General features: G+C 41.0%; 1 protein-coding gene across 9 annotated transcripts in view; it reads left to right on the plus strand.

Annotated features, from left to right (window-relative positions):
* Positions 1-26930, plus strand: part of bsna (bassoon presynaptic cytomatrix protein a) — a 157531-nt gene that overhangs the window by 61488 nt on the left and 69113 nt on the right. For 8 of the 9 annotated variants that reach the window (XM_079675130.1, XM_079675137.1, XM_079675132.1 and 5 more), the window contains one exon: positions 6321-8009. In XM_079675130.1, coding sequence (XP_079531256.1) covers positions 6321-8009 — 1689 coding nt within the window. Of the gene's footprint in view, positions 1-5208; positions 5460-6320; positions 8010-26930 lie in introns of those variants that run through there. The other variant, XM_079675135.1, reaches the window with a different exon arrangement.

Here is a 26930-nt window from a genome sequence, read left to right on the forward strand (position 1 = left end):
GAGGTCTTAACATGTATGTAAAGGGTCTTGAAAAAGGTCTTAAAAGGTATTACATTTGACTTCAGGATTCCTGCATATACCCTGGTGCAAGCTCTAGCCAATCAAACTGCGTGCTTGTGTGTCCGGGGCGGGAGTTTCATGTGATTGTTTGTTGGTCGAGTTTCAGCCCCCCCCCGCGGGGAAGCGAGAATGCACGCAGCCGTGTGGACAGGCCATTACGGCTGCGCCACTCTAGTCAATGGGTGCTATTCCACCAGACGCGCCGCGTTACGGCTTACCCCTCGATTCCCCGGGTCCGTCTGCGTCGCGTCATGGCTGCGCATTTTGGTCCGGCCTCCTCCGGCGTCATACCCTACCGGGCGCGTTTCAGAAGCATTTCAGAAGCTGAGTGTCTTGCCTGCCGGCTCGCAGTTTTTGTTGATTTGGGCATATTTCCTGGAAAGGCTACTTTGTACAGACAAAGTTAATAATAATTGTAATAATCCAGTTATAAACGACATGAATCAAAGATGTGTTGCTGTATTTTAGTGGTAAAAAAATGCATTCATCATCATAATTATCCTATATAATTTACACAGTGCCTGTGAACCGGAGGAGGACGCTGGCATTTCTCCTCCTACTTGTAAGACTACGGAGGGATAGGGTCTGCACAATTTGTTTATTTTGGGGATGGGCCGATCTTTGCGAACGCCGCGGCGCGGCCGTAACGTGGCCGTAACGCGACGCAGACGGACCCGGTAGAACCTAGGGGTCAGGAGCGTCCCTGGACTCCGCTCAAAATAGGATGCAAGTCTATTTCCGACGCGACACGAGGCATTGCAGAGGCACCGGGCAGGAAGTGGACCGGTAACAGCATCCGGCCCATCCCCAAAATAAACTAATTTTGCAGACCCTGTCCCTCCGTAGTCTTTCAAGTAGGAGGAGAAATGCCAGCGTTCTCCTCCGGTTTACAGGCACTGTGTAAATTATATATATAGAATAATTATGATGATGAATGTATTTTTTTACCACTAAAATACAGCAACACATCTTTGATTCATGTCGTTTATAACTGGGATATTACAATTATTATTAACTTTGTCTGTACAAAGTAGCCTGTCCAAGAAATATTCCCATATCAACAAAAACTGCGAGCCGGCAGGCAAGACGCTCCGCTTCTGAAACGCGCCCGGTAGGGTTTGACGCTGTGGGAGGTCGGAACAAAACCGCGGCGCAGCCGTAACGCAACCGTAACGCAGCACAGATGGACCCGGTGGAATCCAGGGGTTAGACTGAGTAGCTAGTTATGTCAACATAGATGCAGACTGTACACAGATCTTTCCAGATGTCCTATTAGCTATTTTCTTAATGAGTATAAAAACCAACAGGAATAGGAAGATGGAATAAAGGAAGACCTCCTAGATTTTCTTGTCAACCCTGTTTTAACTATTTGATTGGATCTTCATCCTCCCACCTCCTCTTTGCTTCTCTTTCTGTGTCCCCGGGCTAATTAATGACAAATTAGATTAGAATCACATCGAACTCAGCTCTGTGCAACTTCTACTCTAAAGCTGCTTGCTATGGGCTCAGTATACTGCCAACTATGTGTAATGATCATGCAGCTGGCATTTGGTTTTATGAATTAAATTGTTTTGCTCTCCATTCTGCTTATCTGTTAAAGCTTGTAGATATAGGCTAAGACTGCAGAGATTCATTGAAAGGACGGTTTATGAAATCCTTGCATCCTTTGTGGGATCGCTCTTATTCTGCTCCATTAAGGATGGAATTATGGAGTTTTTGCTTCTATTTTCGATGTACTGTTCTTCAGAAAAATAACTGGGTGGCTAGCATGGCCGCTGAAACACTCCAACACAAACTCACAAACCCAAAACAGAGATTAGTTCTTGATGCTTTTGATAAATTGTAGTGTAACTAGCTGTTTAAAGTTGTGTGTGTGTGTATGTGTGCACTGTTGTGACTCAATAGTGGTAGAGTTCATTCCTTGAATAGATACATTTGACCTCCAAGTTAATGATTGTTACAAGAGTGTCTCAGACCTGAAGGGGTGTGTGTGTGTGTGTGTGTGTGTGTGTGTGTGTGTGTGTGTGTGTGTGTGTGTGTGTGTGTGTGTGTGTGTGTGTGTGTGTGTGTGTGTGTGTGTGTGTGTGTGTGTGTGTGTGTGTGTGTGTGTGTGTGAGGAGATCTGCAGAGAAAGAGAACGACAGCAACAAAGAAAGAAAGACAGAAATGTGATCGAAGAAATCAGTCCTGCAGGTTTGAGGAGAGCTGAGATACTTAAGATAAGCTGGGGATGAGAGGCAACAGCAATGGTCTCTAAATTATGTGTGTGTGTGTGTGTGTGTGTGTGTGTGTGTGTGTGTGTGTGTGTGTGTGTGTGTGTGTGTGTGTGTGTGTGTGTGTGTGTGTGTGTGTGTGTGTGTGTGTGTGTGTGTGTGTGTGTGTGTGTGTGTGTGTGTGTGTGTGTGTGTGTGTGTGTGTGTGTGTGTGTGTGTGTGTGTGTGTGCGCGCGTGCGTTGTAAAGCAGTGTGAGTGTGCATTCATTTACGTATTTGTACTTATGCAAGTTGAATTAAATACCATACATTTTACAAGAAGATAACTGGAAACGGCCATCAATGCAATTCCACATGCTTCCTTGTTACATAAGGGATCTACATCCCCTATAATGTTCAAATGGGCCTTTACAAATGTATTTAAGTAATTTGTATTTTGCTGCTTTAACTCTACTGTTTGACCCTTTATATTTGGACTCCATAGGCACAGCTTTTTAAAAAAAAGTACTTACTGCTGATGATAAAAACATGGAATAGAATAATGAAATTGTATATCATTAGAACATATATAGGAAGTGTGTGTCAACAATGCTCAATCCTGGCTCCAACTAACATGCAACATTCGTTTTTTAACCATAACCATTACTCTCTTCCACTGTTCAATTATTGTAAGATCACATTATCTCACCTTATTCAAGAAATTTGAGTTTGTAAATTAAATTCAGATGAACCTCTACTTTTTTTGATGCACACTACTTAAAGTATTCCCCTTTATATGCAATACCGTTAATATTTTGTTGTGCTTGTCCGATCTCAAAAGCATATTTGTTATCAGCTTTATGATGCTGTCTTTTAAAAAAAAGGTTAGTCAAGGTTCTCTATTGAAATATTAAAGGATGCTAGTTAAGTTATATATAACACAAGTAAATGTAATGGGGTGTTAATTAACTGACAATTCTTTTTTTATTATTAAAGTAAGAAATTGCAGTTGTGACATGTAATGAGACACATTTTCTATAATTTTTTTAAGGAACCATAGTCATTAAACTATACTTCAAACATAGGCATGAATAGGCTCAAATAAGAAAAGGAAAATTATCAACCTTTTTTCTATTTAGTGTAGAGTAAGAGAGTGCAAAATCAGCATCATTTGAGATTGCCAGGGCTAATTTTCCTCCTTTCAGGAAAGACATTCGCAGCCACTTATTCGTGTAATAACTTCCACAGGCTTAAAAATGGCCTCAGCTGGCGTCCACACCATATGCAAAATGGCTGCTTTGTGAACCGTACACAGGAAGTAGTAAATGGGCTATAACTTAAAGGGACACCTGTACTATAATGCTAAGAGGTACATTATAGACCTCACAGCTATCCCTTAGTCAGTCTTAAGTCTCTGTCTGAGCTGCGGTTTCAACATGAGTCTTGATGTAGTCGGAGGAAGGTGATCGTTCATAAACCTGGTTCAATGTCTTCTGTTCGTATCTTTTCTCAGGCTGCAGGCTTGGGTTTTATTATGTGATTAATAATGCGCTCCATCTGCAAACAGAAATCCTGGGTCCCATGACTGCATCCATAAAGGCAGTTAAAGTTAAATACTTTAGCTAGCTAATGATAGCATAGACAAAATAAATATGTAATAGTCCATCACCAAGCTCATTATTTAACTCCTTGGTAAAAGGACAAGTGAGAAATACCTTAATAAAAACAGAGTCAAGGTTTGCATCACATTGATATGGCTTATTGTTGGAAGAGGATGTTTAAAAAAAAATGTTGCCTAGACGTTTGCCTACGGCTAAATGCAGTACGCCAAAAATGCACAAGCCATACTATTCTTCTAAAATCAAGCTTTGGCTAAGAACTGAGAATAATCGTACTGTAGTTTATGCTACAAACTTCGGATTTAATAGAGAACGAGATGGTGCGATGTCAATTAGATGCACTCGTAAGTATTACAGTACAAGCAGATGGGGCACACAAGCCACAGCCATGCAGATAGGTTTTGGTTTTATTCATCTATGTTTAGATATATGCTTTCCTGCTGATGACTCAATTCAGTATGCCTAATTATGAACACAGGACTCAGGTGTGTAAAGGATTCACTGGTTTTATCCACATTGAAGCAGAAGTGGCTTTTCTGCGCCGCTGTGCTGTTGATTAAGCTTGACATGATGAGAGCAGAAGAGCTGCCTGGATTAAAAAACTGCTGACTCCTCTCCCTCCATGTTCGCTCCCTCCCCATTTTCTCCTTGCTCTTTCCCATCCCTCCATCATTTGGTTCATCCTTCATTCATTCAAGGGTCTCTTGTGATGTTGCTTGTGAAAAAGAGGGATAGACAGGGACTCATTAAAATCAGCCCCCTTCTCTTCCTCACTATCTCTCCATCTCCCTCTCGCCATCTTCATCAGATGTAATTATGGCAGCACAAGTTGGGTGGAGCCTGCACAGCAAAAATTATACTTTCAAATCTCCTTCCGCCTTAGCTATTCAAGGAACGAGACCTACATTTTCAAGCTGATCAGAGAGAGAACTGAAAAATGGGGGTAAAGACGGAAAACAGGGAGAACAGAAGCAGAGAGGAGAGGAAAGAGAGCTACAAAGAGAATATGTTAAGGGGGATGTCAGGCTGTAGCATAGGCTGTAGTCGCTGAGTTAACAGAACATGGGATCAGTAATGCCGTCAAGCTAGACAATGCCAGACTGCAAAGCAGGCTGGGACAGCACAGTGGGAGGAAGTGCTTACAGTAGTTAGGGTACGTGACTGAGGCAGACAGTTTTTTCTTCCCTTCAAATTCAAGAAGCCAACTTGTCCTCAGGAAAAAAAATCAAGAGGAGGGAGGGGGTAGGGGGTTCAGTGGATACAGACGGGGTGATACAGTACATCTGCGCATTGCATTGTGGGAAGCAAAGGGGATGGGAGAAACGCTTGAAACGTGCACAGATTTACTAGCTTTGGTCTGGCTGCAGAGGAGCTAAGATAGCGCGATTTATGGCAGCTGTTGCAGATGCAAAGCTACAGTAGGACAGACAGAACGAGAGCAGGTTGACTCAGAGAGGAGCTGTGTGTGTTTGCAGTCGGGAGAAATTAGAGAGCCAAACAAGGTCCGGACACAAGGGAGTATCAGCTCTCATCTGGAGGAAGAAGAGAAGGAAGGAGAGAGACATGGAGAAAAGGATGAGGAGGAGGGGTGATGCTTTTTATTTTTATTTTTAGATGCTGAGAGGTGTTTTCGCGTTCATGTCATTTGACTGCGAGTGTCTCTTATTATATCTGTTTGTGTGTTGCTTATGTCACTTGATGTGCATCCCTCTTTGGATTTATATGTGTGTTGGCGAGAGATGTGAAGCTTTTTCGGTTGCGCTTCGGCTCAGCAATCACTCAGCGCTGCAGTCAATTTTTGGTTGATTTACCTTTCTCTTGCTCTATTTCTGGTTGATTAAAACTGTTCTCTCTGCACTTATGTTTTCCACAAGACTTGACCATATTCTATGTGTAGCCATCCAAATGTACTCGGTCTAATATCTTCAGCTTTGAAGTTGGCTGAATGAATACTGTGTTCATGTGGATTGGATGAGATTCCTGTGCACCCTGTCTGAGTCAGTGATGCTATTTAAAGTAATCTACAGCAATTAATCATACTGATGTGTTACATAAATAGTTTGCTCTGTCTCCATACATTATCTTTCCCTCCTTCTCTTTGCTCCATTTGCTTTAACTTTTACAACAATTGGTAGCTACAACCTCTTAAACCTCAATGACCCAGTAAGCCAAGCAGAACCTTGTTTAAAATGATATTGGAGATCCCGAAAATCCCATATATGACACGCTGACATTGGGGAACTATGTATAAGCTGATGCAAAACAGGCCAAGAATACTTCCATTATGATGGAATGGTACTGTTGTATAAACAGCTTTAAAATACTTCACTCAGCATAGATAATCAGCTTCAATGAAGAGTCGGCACAACCTGATACAGAAAATATGAGTGTGATTAGATTTGAGGAAAAGTTTTAATAACATGAAACCTTTTTTGCTCTCTGTCTGCAGGTCCAGGAGTGGCTGTGTCTGAATTGTCAGATGCAGAGAGCTCTTGGCATTGATATGACCACGCCTCGCTCTAAGAGCCAACAGCAGATTCACTCCCCATCCCACCAAGCCAAGCCCATCGTCCAGCCTCAGCAGCCCACACCTCAGCCAATAAAACCGGCAGCAGCAGTACAGCCCAAACCTTTGGCACAGAGTCAGCCCACCCAGCGGCAGCAGCAGCAGCCGCAACAGCCCCAACAGCAGCCTCAGTCTCAGCCCTACGGCCAGACTCAACCCTACTCCCAGTCTCAGCCTTACAGCCAAAATCAACCCTACTCCCAAAGTCAACCCTACTCCCAATCCCAGTCTCAGCCATACTCCCAGCCCCAGTCCCAGCCCCAGTCCCAGCCCCAGTCTCAGCCATTCTCCCAGCCCCAGTCCCAGCCCTACTCCCAGCCATACTCCCAGTCCTACTCCCAGCCCCAGTCCCAGCCCTACTCCCAGCCCCAGTCCCAGCCATACTCCCAATCTCAGCCATACTCCCAGCCCCAGCAGTATCCCCAGTCTCAGCCCCAGTTGTACCCTGCATCCAAGCCAGGACCCCAAAATCAGCCTCATACTTCCCCAGGATTGCAGAGACAACCAAACCCTGGCGGCCAACAGACCCAGACTGGGTCCTTTCAGCAGGGCATGAAGTCCGACCAGTACTCCCAGAGAGGCCCTGGAGCTCCAGGAGCTGCTGGAGGTCTCACAGGAGGCCTTAACCAGCCTGGGGGTCCAAGGATTCCCCATCCTGGAGCTGTGCCTCTCCCTGGCATGACCAAGGCACCGTCACAGCCCGATTTGGGTCACGGTTCTCCGATGCACCAGTCTGTAGCGCGTCACCATGACCAGACCAGGAGCGCTGGTTCATCCCCAGCCCATAGACCTCAGAGTCAGGCCCCTCCTCCTGCCCAGGACGGCCTGACCAAACTTTTCGGCTTTGGGGCATCGCTGCTCAATCAGGCCAGTACCCTGATCAATGTTGACCCGCTAGCCGGCGCTTCCACCCAGCCAAGCCCTGCACGGGGCAAGGTGGTGTTCAGTAATACGACTGCTGACAACAAGCAACAGCAAGGAACCCCTGCCACCAAACCATTCGGTATGGGGGGCCCTCATGCGCCGAGTCAAATGGGTGGCCCTCATGTGCCGAGTCAAATGGGTGGCCCTCATGCCCCCACTCAAATGGGTGGCCCTAATGCGCCCACTCAAATGGGTGGCCCTCATGCCCCCAGTCATATGGGTGGCCCTCATGCACCGGGTCAAATGGGTGGCCCTCATGCGTCAGGTCAAATGGGTGGCCCCCATGCACCCAGCCAAATGGGGGTTCCTAGGATGGGTGGACCGCAAGCACCATCTCAGAAGCAGCAGACCACGTTGCATCAACATGGAATGCCCCAACAGCAGTCGCCCGCACACCATCAAAAAGGGCCGCAAGGACAACAGCATCAGCAAACACCTGCTCATCTGGAGAAAGCGCTGCAGAAGCAGGCGCCCGTGGTGGCACCCAAGCCTGCTCCAGAGCCTGAGAAGCCAAAAGTGAACTGTCCTCTTTGTAAAACGGAGCTGAACATCGGCAGCTCCGACCCGCCCAACTACAACTCCTGTACAGTGTGTCACAGCCAAGTGTGCAACCTGTGTGGCTTCAACCCCACGCCACATCTGGTGGAGGTAAGAGAACAAACATGCAGTACAGTGTTCACACAAAGAGCCATAATCACATGTTCAGATGTTTTGAAAAAGATAATATTGTACATAGCCATTTTAGGTGTAAAAAATGGTGGGGCAAAAACTACATTCCAAAGATGCAAAACCATTTCCTATTGACTAAAGTTCAACACAGGTAATAATCTGACTGGGCACAAACATGTTTTCCTCAACTTGCTGTTCTACTTCTTAATTCACTGTTTGTTTGTGCGGTCTGCATGAAAGCCTTGTCTTGACCAGGTACCGCTTTTGAATAACACACTGGAGGCAAAAGAGTGTCTATAAGCTAGTAGTTAGTTCTGTGACCACAGTCCCTATCTTTAAAATCAATTCTAACTGCTGCAAGCTTCTGTCAAATGACAGCAACAGTTATTTGCCAATTGCTTCGGGCCTACTTACTGTTTTTTTCCATGCTCTGTGCACTTGACGTTACAAGCACTGAGCTATCCACACATAGCAGCCTTGCAAGCCAAATACAATTAAATCAGTATATTCAAACTATTCCTTTTTGGCAACTGACCCTTAATTGGGTGATAATGTTAAGTAACAACAGCAAACACTAACAGCATGTATTTATGCAGAATTATATACATACTTCTAAGTTTCTTAATACCACTCAAATCACACTTTTTTCTGCTACCGGCAGGTGGGACTTTGTCCCACTTTCCCAAAATGAAAGACTCTGGCCGTTCACAAAAGCACAATTACTGTAATTTCACACACACACAATTCAGAGTCATCCCTGCCCAGACAATCGATACCATTCAGCACAAATATAAAATGCTATTCATTCCACTGTTGGACTTTCTTCCTCTTTACTGCATCGATGCAGTTAGACCTGAACCTCTGAGGAATTAACTGTCTCTTCTCCCTTCTTCTGCTTTTATCAAACCGAGTATTTATAGACCTATATTACGTTTTGAGATTTATTTTATTTTCATTTGTTCTGCTTCTATTCAATATGTAGCAATCCTCCACTAGACTTTTGCTTTAATCTTTAATCCCCCACTTTCTTGTTTATTTATTGTCTTTGGGTATAAGGCTCTAAAGGTAGACGTATATCTATAAATGTATGCACCTCCACCACTGTACTTGGATATACTTAAGCGTGATTGTCATTCATTAGCCATACCCTTGGTAATTTAATAAGTACATCATATGATTTTTAATTGCATACACCAATTTATAAAAATGTTAATGAAACAAATATACCGTAACATGCACAAATGTCTCTATCAACCTTTTCATTTATTAATTTAATTTGAGTCTGTCCTTAATTGTTCCTTTGAGCTTACACAATGGTACTTATTTAAGAGGAAGGCAACCAAAGTTACAAAATATGAATCAGTGCCCTGTATTGGACATTCACATCTTCAGAAAATAGATCAGTAATTATTCTAAATTATGCAAGATTTAAAAGAAATATCTGATGAGAAATGTAACCAATCAAAAGTTAATGTTGCATTCCTTTGTGCCATAATCTAAAGATACCATATTAAAGCTCAGTACAATTCCTGAGATGTACTATTCCATGGGTGATAGTGACAAAGAGCACCAACAATCCAGCTTGCTATTCAGATAGATGTACTTACAGTAAGCACATTGGGACATAACTAAGGGATTCTCAGCCAACATGCCATTAAAAGATGGTCACAGCAACCACTGAAATTGGAAAACGAGCTTAGTTTATATCAAACACACAGAATGGCTTGAGAAGGATTTTTTGACACTTTAAAATCAATTTGGCACGGCCTCCAACAATCCATCAGCTGTTGAACCCCGAGCCTGTTTTTCAGGCCTCAGGCTCGAAAATGACATTCCCAGAACAAATGACCATAACTTCACTTCTAAAAGGGGTAAATTAATAATCTTTTTTCTCAAAGCAATGATAAACCTGTGAGTTGGATGTAAAAAAAAACGAATCAATATAGAATTTTTTTATTTTAAAGTAAATTCAGATTGAACATAGTAAAACAAATTAAATGATTGTGTCTGTCCAAAAAAAACCATTACTTACACTGAAAACCACCATTGAATCCAAACTATAACATATAATAAGCACCCTGTATCAAGATTGATGCAAAACAAGTGAAATTTGACCTTTTTAGAGAGATTTAGCAAAAAGAAAACCACTTCTGGGGTCATTTGGGTGCCTTTTCCATATCTCTGGCCCCCCTCGATCGATTTTGATGATTGACACCTCTTTTTAAGCGTTAGAGCCAATAGAATCGAGGGGAAGTTCCTAAAATCCATCTAAACATTACCCATTGGTGAATGAGTGATGCGTAGCCAGAACGCCCAAACCCGGAAGCTGTCATACACTCTGGTAGCTCTCATAGCAACTATGAAAACTCCGTTATTGGCATAAAGAGTGGAAGAGATTGAGTTCGATGAGGGGGAGAACAGATGGACAAAAGAGCGATAGACTGAAGGGCAAAAAGGCAAAAGAATGACACCGAATGAAGGTTCTGAGAGAAGCTTAATCACAAAACACAGACATCCTTTTCAGTTATGCTTTCTTTCTATCCTCCAAAGTGATTCTTCTCACACAACAATGCTATGAGTGTAAAGGCCGACTACTTTCTCACCTCCTCTTTATCGATCCAGACGCAGGCTTAAAGGTGAAATGAGGGAAGGATAGAAGCAACAGCAAAGGGTAGAAAGAAATACAAATAAGTAAAGGAAGTAAGAAAGGAAAAAATAAAATGAAACATTTGTTATGTATATATTAGAGGACTTATGCAAACAGAGTATTTCGAAGGGAAGTCAAAGACAAGGAAATATGTACTGTAAGTAAGGAATGATGTGGGAAAGAATCGAAGAGGGAAGAATATTTGAAAGAAAAGACAGAAATACTGTAGGCAAGGATGCATGTAAATCAGTCAGGCAAACTGAGAATGACTGTTGTATTTACTTGAGGCAACGTGATGCCTTCAGGGTCTCTGGAGAGTACAGCTGTTCATAGTACTGTACCGTAATGTACTGTCACTGCCTTAAGCTAGACCTACAGATAATATATCGGGATATATAGAAGTATTATTATGTAGTAACAGTGATAAATGTACACACAGAGTAAGGACAAAGAACGGTTCAAAATGTTATTTAGACCGTAAGAAACACAATTGACTCACACACACGCCGATATAAAGAAGATATATTATGTAAAGAGTACAAGTAAGTGTATTTGAGTGTGTAATGCTGTTTAAGGCCTGAAGCAAGCAAGAAAGAAAGAGCAGAAAAGAGAATATAAAAAGGGGGAAGAAAGGAGGAATATAGAAATGTCAGAGGGTTAAAACAATTCATACTTATTATTCATTAATACAAAAAGGTCAATTTGATGCTGTATATATGTAACCTAACTTTTGAGTTAAAGTCAAGCAAAGATAAATTAAAGTCTTAAATAATTGGAGACCTAGAGACATATTAAAAAAACAAGAAAACGGTAAGCAATTCAGAAGTGATAGAAAGTAAAAGAGGAGAAATCAATTCCAGTTAATGTTAATTGCGATAAAAAACGTGATCAACACAGCAACTCGCTGCAAATTCAGTCATTCTTTGCCTTAGTAGATTTTACGTTGTACTCAGTAAGCTTGCTAACCCTAACAACCGCTTAGAGATGTCCCGCCCCTTAGCCTATCACGTACAATGTGCTGGGGTGCTAGTCCCTGGAAGGGCGAGGGTTACGTAGTGATGTCACTATGTATCAGAAGTGGACAAAATCCAATCAAGCCGTTTCAGGCTGGGGGGAGTGTGGACACCTTTGGAGACCATTTACATGCACGAAAACCTATATAACACACTAAAGGAAAGGGAATTCTCCAAAAAGCATGGTAGGGCCCAGATTGAATTTTTACTTGAGCCGTCCCTTATAGATACTGTCTTTTTACGTTAGTGAGCCGGATCATTTGGCTCGGCTCTCTTAAAGCGCCGGGTGTTTCTGCTCCCAAACGGCTCTTCATGTTACCATAGTTTACCACGGAGCCTCAGTTTTGCCGCTGCGAGGCTCTGGCGCTTGCAGCTCATGCGCGTGCTCCATTAAAACCCCCCCGCTCATCGCGTCCAAATCACGCACGCTCCATGTTGTCCTGTAGCAGGCACCGCCGATGTCGGGGAAACGATCCTCAATACTCCAAAAAGAATCCCACCAGACTCCTTTGCCCCTCCAACAGAGGGATGTCCTTGTCCTTTTTCCTTTTCGTCATTTCAAGCGATAAAAACTCTCGATCTTCTCTCAAATTATTAATATTTTTGGACGCCCTCGGCGTCAAATGACGGCAAGACGCCCCCCTGGCGGAAACGCTGGTAGGGCCCCTTTAATTTCTACTTCGGTAGCTTTTCCTACTGAAAGCAAATATTTGCAAAATTTTATTTCTAAATACATTTAAATGTTTGTTTTTTTATCCCGTGCTAATGTTCTTTATTCTGCTGCCAGAGAATGTGTTTGTCTAATTTTAGTAAAAAAAACTTTACAGTTCACTCCTCTCTTTACCATGCATGCACTATAATACACACTGTGACGTAAAACAACCCTGTGGCTTTACTGAATAAATTACATTTTTAACAAAGTGACAAATACTAGAGTTAGTGTTTCAGAAAGACTGTGGTGGAGAAACACGGAGGGACGCGCACTCTCTTTATACATCAATAATTAAGCAAAGGTTTTTTGAAATATAGATAGCAGGAGATGAAATATGTAAAGGGGAAGGAACAGAAAAGTAAAACGCCTCTAAATTTATCCTGTACCCGCTGTCCTCTCTGCTTCTCTGTACTTAATGCCGGACTCCAATACTTTTTTCCTTGGTCCCTTTTTCTCTTTTCCTTTTGTGTGCTCATTCTTCCATCTGTAAGTCTTATCTAAGCTAATGGAGCTTGATCGGGACTGGGCGTGTCTCATAAACTGTGGTGTATGTTGTTTCACGTATGCCGTAGTTTGAATTCAAAACATTTCAAACACAATAACTCAGCTCTGGTGTAACAGCGATCTAATGAATGATGACACACCACTCACAGGCACACACACTACCCTGACAGTGTCTATAAGCAGGTGTTAGTGAATGAGTCAATGAGGCCATTTCTCTGTCCGGTCTGTCATTCAGGCTTTCACAGCCGTCATCACTGCTGTCGCAACAATTATTAGGATTACTGCACCCAGTCCACCTGTGTATGTCTAAAAGTGTGTGTGTGTGTGTGTGTGTGTGTGTGTGTGTGTGTGTGTGTGTGTGTGTGTGTGTGTGTGTGTGTGTGTGTGTGTGTGTGTGTGTGTGTGTGTGTGTGTGTGTGTGTGTGTTGTCCGCATGGCTGAGGAAAACTGATTAGGGATTGTGACATTTAGAGTACATTAGTGTGTTTGTGTGCAATCATTATATAAGCAAGATTCCATTGAGAGGTTTGATCCTAGGACAAAGCTCATGAATATTTGTCTTTCAAAGGACCTGAATACCAGACTAAAAATGCTTAATTTCTCCACAGTAAGCAGTCTAACCTTGAGGAAAATAAAGTTAGCAGCAGCATGTGCACACCATGAAAAGAGCACATTATGATATACTTACAGGGTGATGGAATTGAAAGAGGTGATTATTGATTCACATATGTATTTGAGAAAACACCATGAAGCAGATTTAGTGTATTCCTCGACATGTATAACTAAAACACACTCACAACCGCATAAAATCTAAAGCAGCTTTAACGATTGCTCACATAGTTACCATCACCGGCCAGTTTTATTTTTACATAACACTTGTTGTTTTCTGCTAAAGTAACCATCTTATTATAATGTCTGTCACACAGTCGGACACTCTGCCTCCGGAAAATGCCACAGTGTCAGAAAGTTTAATGTGGGTAATTGAATGAATTTCTCTGGTTGTATTTAATTAGGTGTTTGTACATGTGTGAGAAGTTCCCAAAGCACCGGTCATTCTAAAGGTTGCTATCAGCACTTTGGGGGGTCATTAGAGGTTAAATGAGTGGACTTAGTTTTTGTTTGTTTTTTCGTTAATTTTTGTTTCCCTTCTTGTCCTTTTATCTTTTCCCTCGTCTAGCTGCTCTCTATTCTACTGGGAGATAAATAAAAGAATAACAATCTCTAAATTGTTGAGCGGGCTACCCAGAGAGAAACAAACTAATGGAGCGAGGAAAAACAGAGTACATAATTTAAGACAGAAGCTGCATAATGTTTCCTAAACTGTGTGACATTTATTCAACACCAAACAAATAAATGCCACAAACAAGTGAAGTGTCTGAGAGTGGAAAGATGATGAACAGGTCTGATTAGATTAACAGGGTCAGAGAAAAAGACTCTCTCACTCACACACGCACGCAAACACAAACACACAGTGTAACTAACTTGAGGCATCCTCATCATCAGTTTTTGATGTCCACATCTCACAATAATCCACATCAGTGTGGCTCTCAGTCAAATGTAGAAACCGTATGTGTGTGTTCGAGCACCCATTCAACATTAAACAAGGCCACTTGGAGTCCCAGTGTTGGTCATGCTTTACGTAATGAACTTAAATAAATGGTTTTAATTTGTACAAATAGGTTGTAATCTACTGGATGAAAAAAGTTCAATGTTTAAAGCGATTTATTTTCAATTTGATTTGTGAATGGCTATATCTAGTAGTCCCTACTTGGTCAATGTAAAATGATAGACCCCAGTTGGTGATATAGGCAGGTAGGCGTGTTTGTATGTGTTAATGTGTATATCTGTTTTTGTGTGCGTTTGTGTGAGAGAGTATGTTCAGCTGTGTATGCTGGTCAGCATCCTTAAATAGTACAGAGAGAAAGGAGCAGATGTCACATTGTGCAAAACAGACCCCCCCACCACACACACACACACACACACACACACACACACACACACACACACACACACACACACACACACACACACACACACACACACACACACACACACACACACCCACACACACACACACACCTACCTGCCTATATAACCACCAGGGATCCATCATTCTGCACTGTCCAATTGGGAACCACACACAAGTTATTATTTGTAGCTTGTAATTTCAATTGTTTTCCCTTCCTTCTAATCCACATCTTTCTTTTGCTCCTAATTGTGTTCATATTCATATCAGTCCACAATATTGCCATGCACTAAAAATGAGGGCCTTAATCAAGGCGAGTTGACAAGGAGTGAGGACTTAGATGTAGGAAAAAAAGGTTGGAGTGAGTCATGCTTCTCTATTTAGAAAGAAATCAGAACAGAAATAGAGGAGAGCAGCAGCAGCAGCAGCAGCAGCAGCAGTGGCGGGCTCCTAATGGACGTACGGTTCGCTCCTGCACTTCAGGACATCTCACTACAATTAATAATACAACGGCTCGCCTTCCTCTCCTCTCCTTCTTCTTCTCCTTCTTCTCCTTCTTCTCCTTCCCTCCTCTTTCTCTCCTTTCTGCCTCTGTCCACCCGCCTCCTCTCCATCTGTTCCTTTCATCTTGTCCTCTCTGCCCCCTTTTTGTATCCTCTCTCCCCACCCCAGATTTGCCCAGGTGGGATTCAAACTGGCAACTTTTTGATCACCCTCCTGCTTTGAGTGAAAATATAGTCTTCCCACTAATTACATATATTCACCCTTTTCTTTTTCTCCTTGTCTTTTTATTTCTGTTCCTTTTCTTAATTATTTGTCCTAATATCTATGGAAACTTGTTAATTTCAGCACATTTGCAATTTTCTTAGTTTTTCCTCTCGCTTAATCTTTCTCTTTCTCTCTTTCTCTTTACTTATTCAGCACACCAAACTCCTTTTTCTTTTTTAAGCATTCATACAATATGCATTGACAAACCTGCAAGACAGATCACTTTTTATGCGTGTTATTTTTTTTCAGATATTTTTTTTCCTCAGCAAGTTTCTTAAGAAATGAATCATCAAAATCACAACGCAGTCGTGAAGAAAATAACCATCTGGTGTTATTTTAACCGAGGTTGATGCGTACGCTTTTGAGGGGCAGGGAACTTGTGAAGGTGGTTATTTAATTTATTCAATATTGGAAATTATTTTTGAGTGCAATGTAGTTAACATTTTGTGTAGGAGAAATTATATTTAAATAGGAGACATTGTATTTACATTTATTTTCAATACTATGAAATGTTTGTCTCGGAAAATACTCAAAAGCTCCTTAAGTGTATTTCAGAGAATTACAGTATATAAGAATGATTTTCTGTAGAACAAAGATCTTTGATGAAGTTTCATAGTTAAATATTTTGATTTTTCAAAGATACTTTATACCATATACTTTCTTCTTCCGAACGCAATCTTTCAGCCGTTGTGAAATAGTAATTTATTTTTTTTGAGTGGATTTTTCATAGCTGTGAAATGAAGAGACACAAACATGTCCTTTAATTTCACTTGTTACTTCAACTGCAAATTTACACTTTTGTCTCTCAAACAATAAGAACTGACCCTGACCCAAATTCATAAAGTTCATTCGATTTCTTAAACGGACCGTTTTGTCCGTAGATTCACCTTTCTCTAAACATATATGTACCATATGTCCTCTCACATGCAGTACTTAGAATAGATTTGTCTTCAGACTGATGTCTCTGCCCATCATTGCGTGCCGACTTGACTTCTCTCAGTCGGTTCTTTAAATACCTGCAGATGACGTAAACCGAGACAGCGCGCAGAGTTTGTCTCACTTAGTTTAGTCAAGCGAGAGCTGCAAGTGTCATATTAAGATTTGACTATTAGTGCGATGAGACTAAACACTGATGCAAACTGCAGACATTTCTTCTCAAAGACAGGATGTGCTTAACAGACTTTACAAATGTCAATCTAGTCTTTAGCCTCCGTGGTGACATAAATCAAGAGCTCCCAATCTGATGCTGTCTTTAAAGGTTGCTTCATTCATGCACCCTCATACATATTCTCTTTCTCTATTCTCTCCCTCAAACACCTGGGTCTTTGTTTATGATGGAGTTGATTTGTGATGTTTTTCACTTCAACATAATCCCCCCGCATTGCTCTTCCTCCTCGATGTCTTCTGTCTTCCCCTCCCTCTCTCATCCCTGTCCTCCTTCTTTCAACTCTACAATTCTTTTTGCTTTAAAATCACTCCCCTTCTCCTCCTCAGTCTGTCCACCTCACTGTTTGTGTCCTCCTCCTCACCTGCAGGTCTCTTCGATCTTTTTCTCCTCTAAATTGTGTTTCCTAACTCCTGAACCCTTCCCTTTCCTCGTGTTCATCATCTTCAGTCTGACTCCATCCCCGAATCTGTTTCCCTTTTGCTATTTTCTCTTTCATCTTCTCATCTCACCATCCCTTTCAACTTTATTTGCCTATTCTGTTCTCTCCATCTCAATTTTTGGCACTATTTTTTGAGTAAACACATAGCTCCCTGAATGAATAAAAGACTTGGCTGTAAGGCAAGGATTAAGCTCACTAAGATGCTCTTTCTTTTTTGCTTTGTCATAAAATGTGTTTAACGTTTTATATTAATATTCCTACTACCTTTTTTAACATAAATGCATGGTAGATCATTGCCTTAAAAACAGTTTCCAAGCAAAGTTGTGCTCTTTCATCAGACTTATTTTATTCAAATAGTAGCTAATACACAGACCAAACGCTTCCATAGAGATTTGTGTGCCATATCATTGGAGAAATGTAAACAGTTACGTTTTCTTTTTTTAAATGTAAACTTGATAAAAGGTGCAGAACAAAACAAATTGTGAGTTTGCCATTTGATCTAAAAAGTCTTGCAACGTATCAGAGACTTGTTCCACTGGCTTCCTTTGATGAATATTTCATATTCTTATATAATGTAGATATAAAATGATTGGCAGTGGTGCAACAGATAAACTCATATACTGTAGAGACACAACCGTGGCTAAATGATGAGACATGATGAGGTCAGTGAGTTTTTTCCCTCCTTAAAACCACAGAGGAGACATACTGTTCCACAATGTGTCCTGATAAATCTTTCAGGAGTGCAGGTTAGCACATCCTCTATAAATAGTTCCAGACGGTTACCTGCAGAAAAATAATCCCTCTTCACCACCTCCAGACATTTTGTTGGTTTTTACTAAAACGTGTGTTGTGTTGCTAAACTACAGCTCCATTTTTAGACAAAGTATTAACCGTACGTAACTGTATCCGAGCAGCTTGTATCCTCATCTTAAAAAAACTCTGCATGCATACCAAAAGTCAAGATAAAAAAGTATTGCGAGGCGTATTTATGAAGTACATTTAAAGCCTTACGTTAGCTATTGAGATTTGGCGATTGCATTTCTGATTCAACTATAATAAAAGTGGTGTTAATACCTGGCCAGGATCCAGTGTTCCAAAAAACATAAAATTATAAATAAATATAATAAATATTATACATGTATGTTTGCCACATATTATTTACTGCAATATTCCAAAGTCCAATCGTAAAATCCGATTGCTCGAGGGAATCTTTGCCAGGCTTACTTACAAATTGGCCTACAAAAAGACGTCCACTCCACCTCTCTATTACCCCGTGCTGTTTCAGTCTTCCCATTAACAGGTACATTATTGTTCTTTGCCACAGTTAGTGGTAGTGGTGTTATTTGGAAATGGTAGTAGTAAGAGAGGCGGAATGACCCTCTTGGGGACAGTAAAGGGGCCCCTCCCTTGGAGAGCCTCAACGTGAGGGACGTACTACTACCCCTCCCACAAGAAAAACATCTTCCTACAAGAGTAATGGAACAAGGTTACAATCTCTCGAGGGCACTTATGTGAGGACACGTTTGACATAAGGGCTTAATGTCTGGGGGAAGAAACAGCGAGCTGCATCAATATGTTCATATTTGTTCCAAAAACAGCATGTCTCTTGGGACTCCAGGAGATAGGTGTGTGCTGTCTGTGTGTTAGCCTTTGAGTTTCTGCATGCTGTACCTTTTTTAAGTTTTGTATTTTTCCCGTCCTACTTTCGCTCCTCACTCCAGCATGTTGCTTTTAAATGGGTCAGTGAGGAGAGCTGTTCCCTCCCTTGGGCTACACAGCTGATGAACAGCACCCCTCACACTCGGAAAGAGAGTCCCACAGAAGCACAATGTCTGACTCTGAAGCGAAAACCCAAAGGTAAAGGGACGATGCAGCGGAGAGAAAGACGGGGATTCCCTCACCGGGTTAGAAGCAAAAGGACATGATGCTAAAGCTGCTCGGAGGCAAGGGAGGAAAACATTTTTTAAATGCAGGTGTGGATGTGTGAAGGATGAATGAGGGGAGAGATCTCACCTCTAGAGAGTTAAAAACATACAGTTAGACTTTGGTTTATGTAGATCAAAAACAAAGGATTCAGGCGACTTAACGCTGTAAATCTCAAAGCCACAATGCTTGTTAAGAGCAGAGAAAGGGTCATTATTATTATTATTGGCTTCCAAAACAATAATTTGACCGATTAATTATTTGATGCTCTAGAATTTAAAACATTTTTTAAGGGCCTCATTTAAACCACGGAAAAAAAACCTTAGAACAGAAGTGAATCAACATGACAGATACCAACAATCTTGTTTATTTTAATTATTTGTACTATCTTGCACACATTAATTGGTTTGATTTCATTTTTTATAACATGAAAAAGAAGAAGGCGAGAAAAACAAAATACAGATTTGATGTTCAGTTTGGTATATCCATGGTTTTACATGAAAGCAACCAACGGGACATACATTGGGAAATAGACTTAAAGGACAAACTGTATCATTGCAAATCTGTGCATCTGGTTCCGTAATGGCCAAGGGAAAAACACATCCTTCCCTGGAGTTATGCACCTGCATCACATCACCACTGAAATGGAAAGATTACTCCCGAAAGAAATATATGAAGCACTCTGCAATCTGCAATGCGTAGGCCTAAACCCGTGATAGTAGAGGGATGAACATTTGAGACAAAATGCAGCAGCAGACCCAGGCAAGGATCAAAGTGATTTGGAAAAAACAAACCATATGCAGCTGATGAGCCGACATGAGCCTCGACACACATCAAAACCCGTGAAGAAGAGCCGTAATGGAGAAGTGGTATTCAGATTCTGGACTTCAGTATCTAGCTTTGCCAATTGCCAGTGATGGAAAACTAGATGAGTTCCAAGACTAAGCCTAAGGGCACAGATAAGGAAAGAAATACTATTATTGGAACTGAGTCCGCTGCTGATAATGAAGGATTCTGTTTGAGCGGTATGTAGAGCAGAGGCTTGGTCTTCTTGAGTCATTATGGCTGACTGCAGTAAAACTGTCATGGAGCTTGTTGTCTCTAGAGGCAGCCGCAGAGCCACAGAGCAGGTTTATGTGTGAAAAACATTTCTACTTTAAATTGGATTTTGGGGTGTAATGGCTGACTGGAGGAATTGCAGTTCAACACTGTCTGTTCAAAGTCAGAATTCACTGCTGGCAGATGGTCATTACAGCCACAAGCTTGTAGAACAGAAAAACAGGGAAGAAAATGGCTCCATAGACATTCTGTTTTCCCCACCTAGCAGCATAAACTTAGAAGCTCATGTTGTGTGATGTGTGGCATTGAATAGATAGAACACTGCAGTTATAATATACTGGTGAGGTTTAACATGGCGGATTAAGCAGGTTCCAATAAATGAAAAGGTTATTCAATACTAGGAGTTATTGATCAAAGGAAACACTTTCATAGGGAATGTGAACATGCACATATGACAAGTTGTTTTTTACTTTTATGTCAAGTTTAGCAGGTCTCCTAATGTATTTATAGTCAATTGAAAGGTTATTTAAGTTTGATTTTCAGAAAGAGTAACATACAAATATTATGTTTTTGTGGCTTTCTCAAATTTGAAAAAGTCCCTGCCTTTAGACAAAGAAGGAAGACACATTCAACCAGTGGATTAGGCAGAGGGATCCGCATTTGTACATACCTTTTTCTTACTTTTGAACTCAAGCCAGATAGAAATGACATAGTGAAAAGGATAAAAGGCTATTTTTTTTTACATGTTTTGTTAAATACATAATCCTTTCTTTTACATTTGACACATTGATTTCCCAGGATCTGTCAACACAGCGTAACTGTTACTGGAGTAGCATATGAAGTTCTGACTGCGGCGAACTTGGCAGCCGCTGTAACTCGGGGACTTACCGTATTGCGTGGGAATATGTACTGAAATAAAAAGCAATGTGTCTTATTTTACGTCTCTCTGCCCCCGCGGCTCTTCCTGTTTCTCTCCGGGTTTTCTGATGTTTTCATATTAAATACAAACACATTGATCTCCCCTTTTCTTTTATATGTTATCTCTCACTTACACACCGTTTAAAGAAAAATGCAGAATGAGTGACTCATAAGCTGCGTTTGAGTAAAAGTGGGTTCATACAATAACACACATAACACTTTGCATCATAAAAGGAGGATGTGCTAAAAACCCACTAAACTCAAACAAACACACATTCATGATTCACATGGATTATGGAGGGAAAAGGTGAATTACTCAGACACACTCGTCTTATCGTCTTTCTTTCCGTCTTTCATGGTACCACCAGTCTCACTTATTCAGTCAATTCACCTTTTATATTCCCACATATGTGTGTGTGTGCATGGGGGTTGTAGGTGTGTGTTTTGGGGTTTTGAAAGCCAGAGAGAACATTGATTCTCCCTCCCTGTGTGTCTCAGGAGAGAAGCAGAGCAGATGGATGATTCACACCTCTCTCTGCTCTCCACCCAAGTCCATTCACATTTTTGGGTTGTTTTTTTTACGATTCATTTCATGTGTTAAACGTGAATCGGAAACATCCACAGGAGGTATCGTTACAATGTTAAAAGGAAACTGCTGGAAGTACAAGGCACACAGTTATCATGGGAATTGCTGAGGATGTTATTCGATGTCCTGTGATTTAGATCTTTCCTTTTTTCGACATCTCAGGGATACACAAAAGAAAAAAGTAAGATAAAGAAAAGCTAAAAAAAGGAGATGGATAGGACTAGGGCTTGATCTGTTTTCTAAATGTGGTTGCTGCTATCTTTGCAGGATGGGTATAGTTTATTTATTTAGATTATTAGTTAATTGTTATGATCCATATAAACATTTTTAATGAGGAAAGAAATATATAAAAATTAAGCAATTTCACATCGGCTTCTTATTATTTTCATTACTTTTCTTTGTCTATCTTTATCAATAAAAGGGGTCAGCAAAAATAAAAACATGGAAACCAAGTGAACACATTGCAAATTGTAAAGTTGAACGATCATGACAATAGTGATGTGTTAATAGTTTTTGCGGGAGGCTGTCCCAAAGTTGAACAAACTGTGCTTTTTGTATAGTTTATGTAATAGGCAAGACACCTACAGTCCAAGATAAGCCCTACACTGTAGATTTAAGTCAGCCAATTTTGAGTGAAATGTATGTTTTAAAATATTGCTTTAAATGCAACAAATGTAAATCCGGGTGAGCTTTTCTGCAAACTGCAGCACTGACCCTACACAAACTGCAGCATGAGAGGATTTATGTTTAAGATGTTTCCCCTTTCTCCCTCTGTTGAAGCTGAACACGTTGGAGGGACCCTGCAGCCTCCAAGGCTCCAATATTCCACCACCTGCTGAGATCATAAGAAATCCATCCACTTTCAAATAAGTTGCTCTGACCTCCATTTCAAAAGTGTAAGATTTGAAATGCAGGTTGCACACATAGTCAACATTGAGTGAGGCTATGTGCGAAAGTTAAAAAAAGGCAAATGTTGTCAGAAGAAAATATTTATATAAAAGACTTACATTTTACAGACATTGATTTTCATAAATGTTACATTTTTCAGTTAGAAGTCCTTTTTCCTAAGGAGATGTTCAAAAACACTTCGAGCACTGCCACCACTTTCTTTTTATATTTTTGCTTGCTTTATCTTATGCTTGTAAAACCGATTTCAAACTATCTATTAGCACATTTTTTATATATAATGAGATTATTCTAGTAAAGAAGAGTTTAAAGTATTTGACACCAAGGTAAATACTCATTGAAAAGCTATTAAACTGAACCTGTACCATCGCAAACATCATCCATGTTTCCTCCCCCGCAGCATTTCTTCAAAGAGGCAATCCTTAATTATAGCAAGCCAAATCATTATGAAATTTGTTTTCAGGGCGCAGGGTCACTAGCTGGTAGGAATTCATTAGCTCGCCCACAGATAGTCCGCTGTGAGCTCATGTTCAAATGTGAGTCCAGATTTGAAAAAAGGCCTTGAAACCTTAATAACTCTAGTATTGTGCATTAACTCCCCCTGACAGCCGGGCAGTGTCCTCTGTGGTCGCCATGACGGATCTTTCTGGTCCGTCTGCCAATCAGCTGTCATATCCTGTATGGCTGGCTGCCTGTCGCTGACACTGACAGCTACAGAGATGTGACACACACACAGATAACGATTTTTGTGAATGCAAATAAACCATCAGTCAAGCGTATGTGTGTGAAGATACAGATATATAGTATGTGTGCACATTTGACTTGTGATCTCTGTGCACACACACATTGACAACCAAGATGCCCATAAATGAATCAGTATACATAAGAGTCACAGATAAGACATGCAGTGTAAGAATGTTCAAGAGGTCATATTATGCTTTTTGGTTTTCCCTTTCCTGGAGTGTGTTATAAACAGTAGGTTTCTGTGCATGAAAATGGTCTGCAAAAGCTAAAATTCCAAAGTTGCTCTACCCCCCCCCCCCCTTTCCTAAAACACCTAAATTGTAGTCCTTTGTTTACTTCTGTAACATAGTGACATCACTAAGTAACACTGACAATTGTATTGGCTGGTGCTCCAACACATTGTACATCATATGGTAAGGGAAGGGACATCTCTGAGCAGTTGACCAATCACAACAGAGCAGGCCAGCTAACCAATCAGAGCAGATTGGGCTCTGGCTTTAGACAGAGGGTGAAAAGAGGTGCTGCAGTAAAGGCAGTATGAGAAAATTAAAGAGCTTTTTGAACATGAAAGCATTTCAATGTGTCACAGTACAGGCACAACATACAAATATGAACTGGAAATAGAATATGGCAGAATAGGGCCCCTTTAAGTATTTTCTGCTCCATTAAGTAACATTTGGCATTACTATATTTGAGGGAAAAAGACAGAAAGAGATAAGTACAGTAGAGGAGAGAAAGGAACAGAAAGGAGTTTGGAAAAGAAAAGACGAAGAGAAAGGAGGTGAAGCACCAAGGCGGCCATGAAGGAAGGGAAGAGATTGAAAGTGAAGGATTGAGAGGAGAGATAAATCCAGGGGATGATTTCAGATGATGAGTCAGCCGTGGAACAGAGAGTGAATCTGACAGAGCGAGCAGAAGAATTAACCAGAGAGCGGGACGTGGTCAGAGGTCAAGATGCTGACCGAGAGAGGGACGCCTCTCAGAGAATTGGAGAGCATGCCCAGCCATATCCATTTACTGTAGAGCTCCCCTGCGCTTCTCACTGATTGGATGATTCCCAAGCGGGCTGCGCCACTGTTGGTGTTTGTGGGGGTGTTCTTTCTCTGCTGGCTGTCCTTCCCTGGAGACTGAAACCCGACCATTACCTCCTCCGTTCTTCCCCCCTTCCTTCCTTCAAGCTGTTCTTCTCTACCCACTCAGACTGTCTCATCGTTCCCCCTCTGTTTTATGTTGCTTCATTGGCATCAGGGTCCCTGGGATTATGCAAGCTGATACGGATACTTTAGGACGTTACATGTTGATTATGTAAAGAAATATCCAACGCTTGTTTCCTAAATGACAAAAAAGAGATTAAGGATAGAGTAAATATAAATATTTCATGACACTCTTTGTTTGAGTGATATGTCTTTGATTGAGATAAGCAAACAAGCAAAAGCAAGCAAATTGAAGCAGATCACAAATTGTGTCACCAAATAATTCCGATCCCCGTTTCATTTGCAAAGTTAATCAATGAAAATCATCACTTCCTGCAGTTATTTCACATGAAAAGCCAAATAGGAAAGGAAGTAAGATGAGCAGCTAATTTAAGTAATAATGTATTATTAAAAAACACATTGCAATCCTCCATAATATTGGAGATGAGCAACATTAACTGACATTATACTTGTTCAGTACAACTGAACTATTTCTGGGTTTAACTTGAGCTAAAAAGTGTCTTTGTTTGAAGACAAGTAAGAAAAGAACAGGGCTTACATTGAGGCCATTATATTTATATCCCAAGCAGGAGAAAAACAAAAGCAAGTCATACTGAGCAGCGCTCACAGTCCTGTTTTGATCTCACTGCACACACACACACACACACACACACACACACACACACACACACACACACACACACACACACACACACACACACACACACACACACACACACACACACACACACACACACACACACACACACACACACACACACACACACACACACACACACACACACACACACACACACACACACACACACACACACACACACACACACACACACACACACACACACACACACACAGGGATGCACATACACTGATATTGCATTTATGGTGAGAAATCTGAGCAATAAAGGTCCTCACAAATGCAGTGGGAGAGTGAGCTAGAAACACATAGAGAGGGAAATAGAGAAAGTGATGGAGGGCTTAAGGAGAGTGAGTTGGGAACAAGTAAAAAGGTTAGCATTGGACTGTACCATCATGCTTAGTGGGGGCGAGTGTTCATCATTTCTTGGACCACCTTCACATATGCATTAGATAGACACTTTCATTTTAACCTGTCAGACAATGTGCAACCTAAAGTTGAACAATGAAAAGCAACCGGCACATAACAATGTACTGATTTTAGTTTGTTTAGAAATAATAATGAAAGCGATATTTGCACGATAGCAGGATCCTTGTTTGTTACAGCGAACCATGAAAACCACTGGGCTATATGTAACATGATTTGGCTAAAATACACCCATTATTTGAAAACCGTGGCCAAAAATCAGAGCAGTGGAATGGTTTCCTCAGCTCTGGCCTTCTATAGTGTGAGTGTGTGTGAGTGTGTGTGAAAGAACTAGAAAAATCCAGCTGCAACCAGCATCACTCACTCTCTCTCTCTCTCGCTCACTTTCCTCACTTCACTCTCCCTCTGTACATTTTTTCTGTGTGATTTTGAAATGTTTAATACACCCTTATTTTCCCTTTCTGTTAAACTAACTAGCTGCACATTGCTCTGTGTAATCATTTCCATTTTTCAGACTACAGTTAATATCAAACCCACATACCAGCAGCAGCAGCAGCTGTATGTCCCCCTGCTGGTGAGGTTTGGTTATTGCACTCTGTGTTGCCTCTGTCCATGGTGCTGTCGTCTGCTTCTTAAGGAACACCTGGTATCATGTTCTTAATGGATCAATTCAATAAGATGCCTTGACTAGAATTGGTACATAGAACAATTTCTCATGAGCAATATATCTTGAAAACGTTTTATTGTAGAATCAAAAGCACATATCGTCACACAGTATGTTCTCTACACGAGCATTGATCTTGGTATGGAAAGAAGGAAGGACTTAGAAGTGTTATAATAAAGGAAAGTAAGCTGTTAGCAGATATTTATGGCAATAGTGCTGGTATAACATTTTCATGTGGGCCAACTCAGAATTTAGCTTAGTTAGTTTAACAAAAAGCCAACAGGAGTTTGGATTATGTGCAGAAAAGAAATTCTGGCAAACAACATTGTACAAGAACTTTTGTTGTTTGAAGTAGAAAGCTATCATTAAGTTATCATACAAATGATTGCACGAATTAGGCAGACAATGGTCCCGTCTTCAGCATAACCATTTTTCATTTCCCCTAAAACATCTGCAGACCTCAACTTATGAGTTGGGTATTAATGGATGTATTTTATGTAGTTGAACAGTACGTACAAATCTCATAAGCTTGTGTTAGCAATATCACTTATTTGAGGTTCCTAGGACTCTGATTCTTGCAAAACTCTTTGGTCAAGTTCTTCCTTT

The sequence above is a fragment of the Notothenia rossii genome (assembly GCF_949606895.1).
Source record: "Notothenia rossii genome assembly, chromosome: 4".
Taxonomy (NCBI): domain Eukaryota; kingdom Metazoa; phylum Chordata; class Actinopteri; order Perciformes; family Nototheniidae; genus Notothenia; species Notothenia rossii.